General features: G+C 47.4%; 1 protein-coding gene across 8 annotated transcripts in view; it reads right to left on the bottom strand.

Annotated features, from left to right (window-relative positions):
• LOC147621564 (kinesin-like protein KLP1) overlaps positions 1–15,243 on the bottom strand; it is a 115,788-nt gene that overhangs the window by 91,991 nt on the left and 8,554 nt on the right. For all 8 annotated transcript variants that reach the window (XM_086824328.1, XM_086824329.1, XM_086824332.1 and 5 more), the window contains exons 3-4: positions 15,075–15,212; positions 14,848–14,964 (exon numbers count right to left, since the gene is read on the bottom strand). In XM_086824328.1, the coding sequence (XP_086680454.1) occupies positions 14,848–14,964; positions 15,075–15,212 (255 nt within the window). The remainder of the gene's footprint in view (positions 1–14,847; positions 14,965–15,074; positions 15,213–15,243) is intronic.

Raw genomic sequence — 15,243 nt, 5'->3', positions numbered from 1 at the left:
TCTGGCTCTTTGACACTTTGGTCACTTCAGCCATGCTGTATGGAGTCGAGATATGGGGACCCTCATTGGATCACCACAGCCGAGCTGGTAGCACTGATGGATGGAGATGTATGGAGAGGCCCTTGGTTTCTATGATTTCCCAGATGATTAGGGCCAAGGCCTCCGTACCACATGATATTATCCGTGCAGAGATGGCTGCCCCCCCATTGGTAGTAGAGGCACTCACTCGATCAGTCTCCTTTATACATAGCACTTGGGCTCTCCCTAGAGACAGATATGCTCGCTTAGCCCTGGAGTCTTCACGACAGTTGGCATCACAGGGAGACGGATCATGTTGGTATGCACAGATGACAGCTTGGTTCCAACTGCATGGCTTTAGTATGGACAGGCTACCTCCATTTCAGTACTCCTTGGATGCACCCTCCCTCTCTCTCACACGGGCAGAGATTACCAGACTTATCAGGCAGGACTTGACTCAGCTGGACACTAGGAGGACATGGATACAACCGACACACGAGCTTGGTATGAAGATGGCTTTCTATAGAGATCATCTTCTCCAGCTCACGGAGGATGGGTTTGTGATTAGACCCAGCTACATGGATACTCATCTTTCTCATGGGGTACAGTGTGCTATTGGTCAGATGCGCACATCCTCACACCAGCTAGAGATTGAGACTGGCAGATTCAGAGGAGTACCAGCACAGGCCAGGATTTGTCAGTTGTGCCAAATGGAGCAAGAGACAGAGTTACATTACATATGTCACTGTCCAATATATTATGAGATACGAGGCCGTTTTCACTGCCTGTTCAGAGTGCTCTGGTTTCGGACCACTTTCCAGAGTCATGAGATACCAGGATCAGAGATGCCTTGGATTATACTTGCTGGAGCTACGTAGACATAGAGAGGGTCTCTTGAGAGGGAGGGGATCAGAGAGGGAGAGACACCTACAGAGGCAGATTACAGACTTCTTTCGACCAGAGATTGAGCAGTCGGGCCAGTAGGCATTGCAGCTAGCCCCAGAGTATAGCCGCACCAGAGGTACACTGATTGATCAGACTATAGAGCTGGGGCGGTCCAGGCGCCCCAAGATGAGAGGCCCATCTCGACACCGGCGGAGACTACAACAGAGGATCAGGACCATACTAGCACGGCATGGGAGACGTCCAGTTAGAGTACTCACCATGGAGGACATTGAGGATATCCGCCATCGACCGATGAGAGACATCTTCGGATAGTGATGTATATGATGCTTACCTTTGTTGCTGGAGCTTTCCTCCCCAGATGTTATCCATTAGGAGCTCCTAGTACCTTACTTTTCCTCATAGTTATTGTTTCAGTTTCAGTTAGTTGTTTAGTTGTTTTAGCTTTTCTTACACAGACATTATTGTATCAGATCCACCAATTGTTGTAACCTTTTTGGTCTCATAGGTCATTTTGGCCTTTTGAGGACGTTAATATATCATTTCATTTCATTTCATTTCTCTCCGTGCGCCTCAGCTCTATGCGCACCCACCTGCACGCCTCTGCCCGCCTCCATGCGCACCTCTGTAGGCTGCCTCGCTGCCTTGTGCGCAGGTCGCTGTCCCTTTCCCTTTCCCTGCTCTGCCCGCCGCTGTAGGCTGCCTCGCTGCCCTGTGCGCAGGTTGCTGTTCCTTTCCCCACCCACGCAGCACCCATCCACCCACCCTTGCTCAGGCTCCCAAGGCAGCAACTAGTAGGGGAAAACATGTCTCAACCCCTAGAGGGGGAACAGGATGGTGAGACTGTTAGAAGTCATCTCCTGTCTTTATCAGACACCAGGGCCTCTGTTGTGGGTGTGCCCGGCCTGTATAGGTGTTTTCTCATTTTTCCTCACTCCCCGTATTATTTCCCCATTTTTTCATGGTGTGGGTGGCTGCCACAGGCTGGCAGGAGCTTCTAGTGCTGGCCGACTGCACTCTTGTACACGTGGAGCTGGCCGACTGCACTCTTGTACACATGGAGCTGGCCGACCTGATCAGAAGGGGTCTGTAATATGCGGAAGCTTCGAAGAAAGATCGGTAACTTCAAAACTCAGAATTCAGCACTCTTTTTGCAACGGAAATTAATGCACAACACTTGAAAGGAGAAGTGCAGAAAAATAGAGAGAGAGAGAGAGATGGAGAGGACACAGTATTGGGTCCCAATTACCCTCTGTAGGGCCCCCACCACGGATGGTGTATTTGCTTTATTAGAATGATGTAAATCTGAAAACAAATACAGAATTCTTGACCTTTCTTGGCTGGGAAATCCCTGCCCTTGACCTTCAGAAGTCCACCCCTTTGCTTAGCAATCTCCTTGGCTTGTCTAGCCCTTGATTGGCTTGAGCTCTTGGTGAAATAATGAGATGAATGATGGGATTGTGGACCACTCCTATTTATACTACCCTACAGCAGCAGTCGGCCAGTATAAGAGCAGGCGGCCAGCAGACAAATCCCACGACTGAGTAAATTCAGCATTAAATGCTCAAAAAATCCCTAATAAATGCTGCGTATTTTCCCTAGCAAGCTGGGGAGGCAGGTGCTTGGTTCTAGAAGGCTGGGCATAGCCTTTTGCCCACAATCCATGGGCTGGGCAGCCTGTATGGGCTGCCCCATACTTGCCCTACAGCCCTATGAAGGCTGTAACCTCCTGAAAATAGCCTTATTCTTGCCTTGGGATTGTCCTACAGCCCCTCCATGGCTGGTGGGTTCAGCCTGGGCCTTCCTCGCCCTCATGGGGGTGGTTCTACACCATTCCCATGCCCACACTAAGATCCGGGGTAGCCCTATGGGCTGGCCCCTTGTCCTAACCACTATCTACTCAGTGATCTAGCATCCGGTACCATACCAGATACACAGAACCACTGACATCATTCTAGAGGGAGACTCACAGCGCGGACTGGCACTGTCTCATGTGCAGGACAGTGCACACCTGACCTCGGACGACTGAGATGGATACCTGGCTGACTCGTCCCGGACTGGGCTCACATGCAGTTCACCATCCCAGGTCCTGCACCTTCTGTACACAAATGTCTACGTGGCATCCAAGTGCGGGATGCACGTGACAAGGTCGTGGCTGTTTTTTTTACTGGCCAACTGGAAGTGCCCAGTCGTGAGGGCTGGCGGCGCATGCTAGCGCTGGCCGACTGCTATATGGGGCCATATAAATAGGCCCCATTGCCCCCACATTGTATTCATTCAGTTTTTTCCTCGGGATCTTGCGTATAGAGAAGAGTTACACGCCTATCTCTCTACTTCTCTTATGCTGTCTATTTTCTGCACTCAACTTGCTCTTGTGGTCTCAGATTTGGTTATCATTTCCGCTGCGTATTTTGACATGGTATCAGAGCCCTAGGCTCTTGAAAGATCTTGGGAGTTTTCTGAGCAAGAGGGGATTGTTACGTTGCTGATTGGTGGACTGTTTGGACTGTTCGGGAAGAGAAGTAGCAAGAGGAAGGCGGGCTAAGTTGCTGGACAGCCACTTGCAGGTTTAGAGTTTTTTTTTTTCCCACCCACCCTTTCAGTTACATCCCCGCGATGGCAGATTTGTTAGAGATGGCTGAGAAGCATGTGAAGATCCCGACTCTCCCCACGTTCCCAGTGGACCGTCAGTTAGACAGGAACAATTACGGCATCTGGAAGGTTATGATGGAGTCTGTGCTGGAGTCATATGACCTTGCTAATTTCTTCGTTATCGAGGTTCCTTGGCCAGAAGCAGAGAAAGGGGAGTTACTGTCAATGAAGAAGGACCGCGAGGCACAGGCACAGATGTGGGATCGTGTCAACGCCAGGATCCAGTCATTTATTTTCCTCAATTGCACACCACAAGTAATCAATCACGTAAATCATATGACGCTGGCCAGAGGCATATGGCAGCACTTGGCTTCTCTTTATAACAGGGTATCACCCATGAAGAGGATCTCCTTGGAAGTGCAGATGCAGGTTATGAACCCTGCAAAGTCATCGACGATGCGGGAGCACATTAACAAGCTGCAGGCCCTTCAGCAGGAAGTCCTCCAGGCTGGGAAGGAGATATCATCTGAAGACATGGCCATTACTTTGATGTCCCACTTGCCTGCTCAGTATTCCCCTTTCTACTCCTCTTTGATTTACGAGTCGCAGGCTCAGCACCATCACCTGGGAGGAGCTTGTGCCCATGGTCTTGGACCAGGAGGAACGTTTCACGAACCCTCCTCATGGCGGAGGTTCGGAGGCCTTAACTGGCCAACGGTCGAAAGGCCGGAACAACAACAAGGGCAAAGGGAAGGCTTCACCAGAGAAGTCTTCTGAGAAGAAGCCTGACTCAGAAAGAGAGAAACTGAAGGCCGAACGATCCTGCAATGATTGTGGCGAGAAAGGCCACTATTGGAGGAAGTGTCCTAAGTGGACTGGGAAGAGTGCTGATTCTTCAGCCTCAGCTGCAAAGACTCCTGCATTTGTGCACTTAGAGATGGTGGACTCCGATGCTTCGTCGTCTTCGAGCGAGGAGGCAGTTGGCTTCACCGCGAAGGATACCCGAGAATGGATTCTTGACAGTGGTGCTTCCAGGCAAATGACTCCGTCCCGTGACTTCTTTTTGGATCTGAAACGGCAATCAGGTCGCATCTTTATTAGCGACAACTCCACTATTTCGATACACAGTGAGGGCCGAATGGAGATTATTCCCGACGGCAAGGGGGGCAAGCATGCTTCCCGTGTTCTTTACGTCCCTGCTCTGGGTTTTCATCTTCTGTCAGTGCATGAAGTATGCAAGACTGGCTTTCGGGTGGAATTTGAGGAGCATTCAGTTGCTCTACGGGACCGTGAGACTGGCCAGGTTGTTAGGGAAGGCGGTGTGGAGAATGGTATCTACAAGCTCTCTGCACTCTCCTCGTTGACAGGTTCTCAAGTCAAAGATCTGTGGCACTTTCGTTTTGGCCACTTAAATGTGGATGGACTGCGGCGAGCTTTCCAAGACCAGATGGTGGTTGGCTTGCCAGATGTTGACAGTAGGCAAGGACGTTGCAGTTCTTGCATACGTGGTAAGCAACACAGGGAGTCCTTTCCGAAGCAGGCTTCCAGGCGGGCTTCGAAACCGTTGGAGTTGATTCACACTGACTTGTGTGAACCTCAGCAGACACCATCATTGGGCGGATCTCTCTATTTTATGCTGCTTGTTGATGACTGTACCAGATTCACGTGGGTCTACTTTCTTTCACAGAAGGACCAAGCTTTTGCACAGTTCAAGGATTGGCACGTGATGGTGGAGAAAGAGTCTGGATTGCAGGTAAAGACTCTCAGGGCTGACAAAGGGGGTGAATTCTCCTCAACTGTATTTCTCAGATTTTGTGCAGACCATGGCATCAAGAGGGAACTGGCCAATACCGGATCACCTTCAGAGAATGGAGTTGTAGAACGCAAAAACAGGACTATGGTGGAGATGGCGAGGACCATACTGGAGCATCGTGATCTTCCTCGTCCACTTTGGGGAGAGGCTGTGGCAACGGCTGTCCATACCCTCAACCGGTCTCCAACGACTTCAGTACCTAATATGACTCCGTTTGAGGCATACTTTGGCAGGAAACCTGATGTCTCGCACTTCCGTGTTTTTGGGAGTGATGCGTTATGTACATATTCTGAAGAAGCAGAGGGGGAAGCTTGACTCCAAGTCCCACAAGCTTATATTCGTGGGGTATAATTCTCTTTCCAAGGGATACAGATGGTATGATCCAGACAGGAATGAGATTGTTGTCAGCCGAGATGTGGTCTTTGATGAGCATGTTCCAGTATCCACCCCACTGTCGAGGAGCCGCCACTTCTTGGAGATCCAGAAGAGTCTGATGATGATTCCCAGACCATTGCTCCAGTTGATCACCCTCAGTCAACACAGGAGGTTGAACCCGCAGCTGGAGTAGAGCCCCCGCAACAGCAGGAGGCTCCACAATCTGTTCGAGTACCTAGGTGGTTGTTGGACACCCTTCGGGAGTCAGGTGTCACGGAGTTACCCTCCGAGTGGACCACAGAGGACGGCCCTCGAAGATCACACAGAGTCCGAGACAAAAGCAATACAGCGGAGCTTCTTCAGGTAAACTATGCTCTAATGTCTCGTATTATGCGGGACAAGGAGCCCACTTCCGTCAAGGAAGCCCTCTCACAGGATACCTGGAGGAAAGCCATGCAGGTGGAACTTGATGCCATCGAGAAGAACCAACACATGGGAGTTGGTACCGAGGCCGTGAAAACGGTCAGTCATTGGTGTCAAATGGTGATGGGAGAAACAGAGTTTAGGGTTAGGTCATGTGGGAGACATACACAGAGAAGCAAGGGAGAGAGAGAGAGAGAGAGAGAGTTGTGGGGATAAGTCAACTCACCAAAAGCATGAGTGTGTGACTCCCCTATCACACATGTATATTGCACTAGTACACATAGTGCACTTAGTACATTAAAAGTACTAAGTGTACTATGTACTATAACTTATGGGCTTGTACACACTATAAGGGTGGGCATAACGCCTTTACCCCAACAACCTCCCACTTAAAGGCAAAGTGCCCTTAAGTAAAGGAAAAGAAAAAATCAGCATGTACATGATAATATACAAGGCCATATCAAGGCTGAAACTGGCCTCATCCAATGCCCATCAAGTGTATGCAATGAGCAAACCGCTCCGGAGGCAAACTCTTTGTCAACAGATCAGCCGGGTTGTCATCCGTGTGAATCTTAACAAGCTGAATTTGCTTGTTCTCTATCACCTCTCTGATGAAGTGATACTTCACATCCACATGCTTTGTTTTTGCATGAAAAACAGGGTTCTTTGCCAACTGAATGGCACTCTGACTGTCACAATGCAACAATGGAATATCCCCTGTATAACCCAAATCAACCACTAACCGAGATAGCCATAATGCCTCCTTGCAAGCCTCTGTGGCTGCAATATACTCGGCCTCTGTAGTAGATAAGGTTGTGCACTTCTGCATCCTGGATATCCATGACACAGCACCTCCTGTGAATGTAAACACATAACCGGTAGTAGACTTCCGGTTATCTGGATGACCAGCATAATCAGAATCCGTGTAACCATGCACTAATGCATCCTGTTTGCCAAAGCAAATGCACAAATCCTGTGTGCCCTTCAGGTATCTCATGACACCTTTCACTGCTTCCCAATGCTTCTTGCCAGGGTTGGCCATGTATCTAGAAACCACTCCCACTGCAAATGCAATGTCCGGCCTAGTACCAACCATGGCATACATGAGACTGCCACAAGCTGAAGCATACGGAATCTTGGCCATATCAGCCCTGTCTCTATCTGACTGAGGGCTGTCCATAGCACTGAGTTTCACATATGGAGGCAAAGGAGTACTAGCTTTCTTCCCCCCGTCCATATTGAACCTCTGCAAGACTTTGCCAATGTATTCCTTCTGAGACAAATACAACACATGCTGATTTCTGTCCCGAAGTATCCGCATACCCAAGATGTGATTAGCATCACCCAAATCCTTCATATCAAAGGTTTCATGCAGCCTCTTTTTCAATGAATCCATCTCTTTACGAGATTTCCCGGCAATCAACATATCATCAACATACAAAATGAGAATCAATAGACTGCCATCCAAAGCTTTCTTGGTGTACAAAAGTCACTTCTCCTGAATTTCTGAGATTTCATGAATGTATCAAATTTATGATACCATTCTCTTGGTGCCTGTTTGAGCCCATAAAGACTCTTTTTCAGCTTGCATACAAGCTTCTCCTTTCCACTTATTGCATAACCCTCTGGCTGCTGCATATATATCTCCTCATGGAGATCACCGTGAAGAAAAGCAGTCTTCACATCCATCTGAATCAAGTCCAGATCATCATGCGCAACCAAAGCCAACACAGCTCTAAGTGTGGTCATTTTGACCACTGGAGAGAAGATCTCCTCAAAGTCCACACCATATTCCTGCTTAAAGCCCTTAGCCACTAACCTGGCTTTGTATCTTGGCTTTGCATCTGATGCAACTTTGAGCCTGTATACCCACTTGCATGGCAAAACTTTCTTGCCTCCAGGCAAATGCACCAACTTCCAAGTTCCATTTTTATGCAGAGAATCCATCTCTGACTTCATGGCACGCTCCCATAGAGCCTTGTCTGCCCTCTGTAAAGCCTCTTTATAACATGAGGGCTCCCCACAGTCAGTGAGCATCAAGTAGTCAACCCCTGGAACAAACCTGTCAGGGGCTCTGGAGGGTCTAGTGGACCTCCGTACCCAATGACCATCATTTGCAGGTTGCTGTCCAGCCTGCATATCACCCATTGGTGGCTCCTGTTCCATGCCATAAGGCTGAAATATCATGCCCGGTATCTCTTCTAACTGTGGTATATCCATAGGGATATCTTCTGCCATATCTGGCTGTCCATTTGGACCATTTTCAGCACCATTTAAGGGCTGGTTTTCCTGCTGTAATGGCTGATTTACAGCCCTTTGTTGTTGTCCATGATGTCCATCATCATCAAAGATGACTCTGCCAGGCTCCTGTTGCCTTGCAGGCTCCTTATACATGCATGTTTCATCAAAAATGACATCATTGCTGCGTATGATCTTTCTATTTATGGGATCCCAAAGTCTATACCCCATTTCACCTCTGTCACCATATCCTAGGAATATGCATTTGTGAGACTTAGGATCAAGTTTGGTGCGCATTTCCCTGCGTATGTGCACGTACGCAACGCAACCAAACACTCTCAAGTGCTTGTATGACGGAGGCTTCCCTGTCCATACTTCTTCTGGCACTTTCCCACCAAGCCTCGTGTTAGGTGACCTGTTTATAAGGTGAACGGCTGTCATAACAGCTTCAGCCCAAAAACCATGAGGTAATGCAGCATGTGACAACATAGAACGGACCTTCTCCTGAATGGTCCTGTTCATCCTCTCTGCTGTCCCGTTTTGTGGAGGATCATAAGGAGTAGACAGCTCCCTCTTGATGCCTTTAGCATCACAAAAGTCCTGAAACTGTTTGGACATATACTCTCCACCATTGTCGGAACGCAAAGCCTTCAGTGTTTTGCCAGTTTGATTCTCAACAAGAGCAACAAACTTCTGAAACACTGAGAATGTATCACTCTTCAAACGAAGAGGATAAACCCACACCTTGCGTGTGGCATCATCTATAAAAGACAAAATATTTTGCCCCTCCCAAAGAAAGCTGAGGCATCTCACATACATCTGTATGCACAAGCTCTAACTGAGCATCTTTTTGTCCAAGAGCTTTCTTGTGGGGGCACTGTAGTTGCCTACCATATATGCAATGCTCACAAAACTGAAAACTTGAAAACTTTAGAGAAGGCAAGTAACCCAAACGAGACAATTGCTCCATTCCTTTGACACTCATGTGTCCCAACCGGCTATGCCACATAGAGATTTCCGGCAGCTCGGTTGCATTTACATTAGCATGGTGACAAACACCTGCATGCATGAAATAAAGAGTGTCCACCTTAGAGCCTCTGGCAACAACCAGTGAGCCCTTACTAATTTTCCACTTTCCACTACCAAATGTGGTAACATAATCAGCATCATCAAGCTGTCCAGTAGAAAGCAGATTCTTTTTGATCTCAGGCACATGCCTGACATCATGGAGCATAAGCTGTGAGCCATCTGAAAACACAAGCCTCACATCACCTCTGCCAAGTATCTTGCATGCATGGTTATCACCCAAATAAACCACTCCTTCATTGCCAGCAGTATACCTGACAAACAAGTCTCTGCAACCTGTGACATGAAAGGAGGCACCTGAATCAATGATCCATGAGTGCATACCATGACCACCTGTAAGAAGTGAATGGGCATCAAGTGAAGAAGTAAATAGGACCTCATCCTCACTGCCACCTGCATGTGACACATTGATTTCTTCAATCTTGACTCCACTTTTGCCCTTTGGCTTTACATCTTTGGCTTCGTCTTTCTCTTTGTCTTTGCCTTTTCCCTTTTCTTTTTGATCATTTTTCCATTTGTAGCATTGCTTTTTAATGTGTCCCTTCTTGCCACAATAATGGCATTCCAAATCCTTTTTGGAGCGAGACTTGCTCCTTCCCCTTTCTTGGCTTTTCCCCCTTTGTTGGGATCTCCCACGTGCATTCATTGCATTGGACTTTCCAACAGAGTTGTTCTTCCTGTTCATCTCTTCTTGAAGAAGAGCACCCTCAACATCTGCATATGACAGCATAGCATTCGAATTGCTAGTGGCTGTCCTAAATGTGTCCCAACTCTCTGGCAAAGTGCATAACAGAAAAGTGGCTTTGAACTCATCGTCCATTGCCAACTTTTGATTAATGACCTGGCTGACAATACCATTAAACTCATTGAGATGGGCTGTCATAGAAGCCCCTTCCTTCATCTGAAGACCTATGAGTTTCTTCAACCAATACACTTTGCTTGAGGCACTTTGTTGGGCATACAAGTCCTGCAATCTCTGCCACATTCCCCAAGCTGTCTTCTCTTCACGAATGCTGAAAAGTAATGAGTCTGACACAGACAACATGATAGTAGATCTTGCCAGCTCATTCATATCTTCCCACTCTTCAGCAGTAAGAGAAGCGGGCATTACACCCCTTTCTTTGATAGGTTTGTGCTGCTTTTTCTGGAGCAACACATTGTAGCACTGGGTTTGCCAAATATCATAGTTATGCGAGCCTTCAAGCTTCTTGATGTGAAGCAATGAAGAGCTCTCACCTGTGGTTGCCATAGCAAAATGCAACCTGTCAATGCCTGACTCCCTGCAAATGTGCAAACACTGCACCCAAGATGTGCAAACACTGCACCCAAAGCACACAAAGTGCTCACAAATGTTCTCCCAAGCTTTATCTCCCACTGCGGAAGCAAGATTGCAACTTTTCTCCCACTTTTTGTGATGAAAACACCAAAATCTGGTTGCTGCAGATTTTGGACAGCACCTTAAATGTGCTCTTTTGCCCTTCCAAAGTACTGTACAACAGTACCAAGTGCTTACAAATGATGTACCAAACCTGTACCGGCAATTTCAGCAGCTGAAATTGAATCTTTTGGTCACTCAAAACAGTGTACAGCCATGCCAAAAACATGCACAAAGCTGTGCCAAATCTGTACCAGCACGTACAGTAGCAATAAATGCTCTCCTGGCTGTCCAAATGAGTGAAAATCAGACTTTAACAGTCCCGAACACTGCATACAACAGTTCCGAACAGAAATTGGGCAAAAGCCCCTTAGGGTTAGGTCATGTGGGAGACATACACAGAGAAGCAAGGGAGAGAGAGAGAGAGAGAGTTGTGGGGATAAGTCAACTCACCAAAAGCATGAGTGTGTGACTCCCCTATCACACATGTATATTGCACTAGTACACATAGTGCACTTAGTACATTAAAAGTACTAAGTGTACTATGTACTATAACTTATGGGCTTGTACACACTATAAGGGTGGGCATAACGCCTTTACCCCAACAAATGGGTCTTTAAGACCAAATATGCGTCAGATGGGTCGGTGGACAAACACAAAGCCAGACTTGTGGCTAAAGGTTATGCTCAGCGGCCACGCATCGACTACGAGGATACCTTTGCACCGACAGCACGGATGACCACGATTTGGACCGTTCTTGCCCTTGCTTCTTCTCAGAGGTGGCCCGTGTATCAAATGGATGTAAAATCTGCGTTCCTTAATGGTGACCTACAAGAGGAGGTGTATGTTGAGCAGCCTCCAGGCTTTGTTGTTCCAAGATCAGAAGGGATGGTTTACAGGTTACGTAAGGCCTTGTATGGTCTTAAGCAGGCTCCCAGGGCTTGGAATCAGAAGATTGATTCCTTCTTTGTTCGGACTCGATTTCAGAGATCGGTTGCAGATCCTTACCTGTATCTCTTTCGGGAACGCGGCATGGTTACGATTATCATCCTTTATGTGGATGATCTCATTCTCACCGGCCGTAGTTTGAGATGACCAACTTAGGCTTACTCCACTTCTTTTTGGGATTGGAGATCTGGCAGACCCAGAGGGGGTTTTTTCTCTCAGCAACAGTATGTTCATGAGTTGCTTGAGACCTTTGGGATGGACAACTGCAAGCCTATTACTTCGCCGATGGACCCAAACACAAAGTTAACCGTTAATGATCCTTGTGAGCCGGTTGATGCCTCGCAGTATCGGAAGTTGGTTGGTTCATTGATTTGGTTGCGAACACCAGATTGGACTTGAGCTTCTCCGTGGGGCTGTTGAGCTCTTTTATGCAGACGCCATTGAAGTCTCATTGGGACGCAGGAGTACGGATCTTGCGGTATCTGCAGAGTACGAAGGATCTAGGACTCTTTTACACAGGAGGGGATGGAGTCAGACTCCAAGGTTGGAGTGACTCAGATTGGGGAGGAGATCCAGACACGCGAGGAGATCTACTTCAGGTTACAATTTTACCCTCGGCTCAGGAGCAGTTTCTTGGAGCAGTAAGAGGCAGCCAACTATTGCCCTATCTTCAACAGAGGCAGAGTACCGGGCTGCTTGTGGTGCTGCTTGCGAGGTTGTGTGGTTGCGGAGGCTGCTAGGCGAGATTGGGTTTCCACAGAAGGAGTCCACAGTGTGATAACCAGAGTTGTATAGCTATTGCTCGGAACCCGGTCTTCCATGCCCGAACCAAGCACATAGAGATACAGTATCACTTTGTACATGAGAAGATCTTGGCTGGTGACATCTTGCTACTTTATTGTTCGACGGAGGACAATGCGGCGGACCTCGTCACGAAGTCTCTACCTCAGGCTACGCTCAGGCGACACTCCAGCTCCCTAGGGTTGATTTCACAGCCATAAATAGGCCCCATTGCCCCCACATTGTATTCATTCAGTTTTTTCCTCAGGATCTTGTGTATAGAGAAGAGTTACACGCCTATCTCTCTACTTCTCTTGTGCTATCTATTTTCTGCACTCTACTTGCTCTTGTGGTCTCAGATTTGGTTATCATTTCCGCTGCGTATTTTGAGAGAGACAACCTTTCACACCCCCACGAAGGCACCAAATGCCTACCGCAAAAGACTGAGGGAAGGAATCATGTCCCCTGGCTACACATGAGATAGTTGGGGTTTACCGAGATGCAGTATCTAATGGCTTGTTCGCTTTAGACCCGCATAGCCCTCTGGACAAGATCACGAGAGGATTGGCAGGCGTACTACATGCATCCGCCTCATATGCGTTTCCCTGCACTATGATCCCTTCCACCCACCCCCGCAGCACTGCCCCACAAAACAGTTGGTATGATGATGAGTGTCGTGAGACGCGAGCACAGCTACAGCGTGAGATTGCCATTGGGTCTCACACGCATAGACAGGCCAGGATGATCTTTCGGCTGTGCGGAGGAAGAAACGAGCCTATCTGGCTAAGCTAGAGGAGGAGATCTACCAACTCTTCCTGGGGAAGGACAGCAAGAGGGCATGGAAGATGTTTCAGGAGAGACAGCCTGGTACTCCGATTACTGCACCTGAGGCATGGCATACTTATGCTAGAGAGCTATATGATGCACCAGGACAGCCCCCCACCCCCCTCCACTGGGAGCTAGACCGGCTAGCAGCACCTTTTTTACTATGCGGATGGTGCTAGATGCGATAGACAGGTTACAGAATGGAAAGGCACAGGATCATGATGGGCTAGTTGGAGAGCACTTCTCATATGCACGAGACACTTTGGCTCTGCTCATCGTACATGTGTTTAATCGTGCCATTTGTGAGGGCTTCCCAACAAGCTGGAAAGAGCATATCATTGTACCACTCTTTAAGAGTGGGGACCCCATGGTACCAAGCAACTACAGGACGATCATGATTGGTCATTACTTGGCCAAACTATATGGCTCTATGTTGCACCAGCTGTGGATTGAGACAGGGCGATATGTGCATCAGATCTTGGATGACCGCATTTCTCAGCTATGCTACTAGGAGGTAGAGACAAAGGAACACTACATTTGCCAATGTACAGTCTATTATGAGATCCGAGGGAGATATCACTGCCTCTTCCGAGAGGGTTTTGGGCCGTTACGCAGGGTCATGGAGTTTGAGGATCAGAGATGCCTGGGATTGTTTCTACTTGAGCTCAGGAGACACAGAGAGACCCTCTTGGCAGACAGGAAGCCGAGCCATGATGTACCTAGACAGAGCACCCTAACAGAGTTCTGTTCTTATAACTGTAGGACAATCAGTTTATTGGACTTTTTAGTCTCATTTAGTTGTTCTCTTTGATGAGACACCAACTTCAGATGTACTCTCAGTTTTGGTCTCATAGGCCATTATGGCCTCTTAGAGACGTTAATAAATCATTTCATTTCTCTCTCTCTCACAGCAGGCCTACCGAAGTCACATCAGATCGGGCACGCACACTCCAGAGAGCTAGACGCCCTCATCCCGTTGAACCTCGACCACCCCCAGCTCATCAACACTGGAGTCAGAAAATCCTAGCCCGCCATCCAGCAACCTCATCCTCACAGCAGACTATCGGCATCTCTAGCCTTGTATCACCCATGATGGACATCTTGAATGGGCCCTTGCCTGACATACAAGGTTGATTTACTGTTTTTATTCAGTTCTTTCATATCCCATCACTTATTGTACCCTATACCTGGCATAGTAGAATTTAGATTTTTCATCTTGTATAATCTCAGAGTTTGAGATCTTAGCTTTCAGTTTTCAGTTTTAATTTACTGTTGTTTCCTGTTATTTCATCCATGACAAGATTCATGGACACTATGTACACATCATTTTGGTCTCATAGATCTTTTGAAGACATTAATATAACTGTCTTTCTTTCTTTCTCTCTCTCTATGTATGTATCTCAGAAAAAGGACTTGAAAGTAGTACGTATGGATATGTATATAGCTCAGAAAAACAACTCGAAAGTAGTACCTCATTGTAAACTTCAAGATAAGACACATATATGGAGGTTTCTGACTCCGGTCTTGCAGACTTTTCAGTAAATATTCGGTGTATTGCTCTTGGTATGATTCCTTCGTGCAAAGCACTCTATATCAAAAGAATTCGGAGTAACACAAACTTGAGTTGTTACCTTTAAAAATCATACTAAAGAATGACTAGGGCACACATAGTGCAAAATAAAAAGGGGCATTACTAACCTTAGGATCACCAGACATGGTAAATGTCTTCCCAGATCCAGACTGGCCATATGCCAAAATGGTTCCATTATATCCACACAAGACATCTTCCACTACCTTCAATGCACAGTCATTAAAAGTAGCTTCCTGGCTTGTACTCTACACACACAGTGGACAAAAATGTTATGAA

Source organism: Cibotium barometz, chromosome 30, assembly GCF_041138505.1.
Source record: "Cibotium barometz isolate CiBa-2024 chromosome 30, ASM4113850v1, whole genome shotgun sequence".
Classification (NCBI taxonomy): Eukaryota; Viridiplantae; Streptophyta; class Polypodiopsida; order Cyatheales; family Cibotiaceae; genus Cibotium; species Cibotium barometz.
Note: the sequence above shows the minus strand (reverse complement) of the source record. Positions and strands in the feature narration are given on the sequence as shown.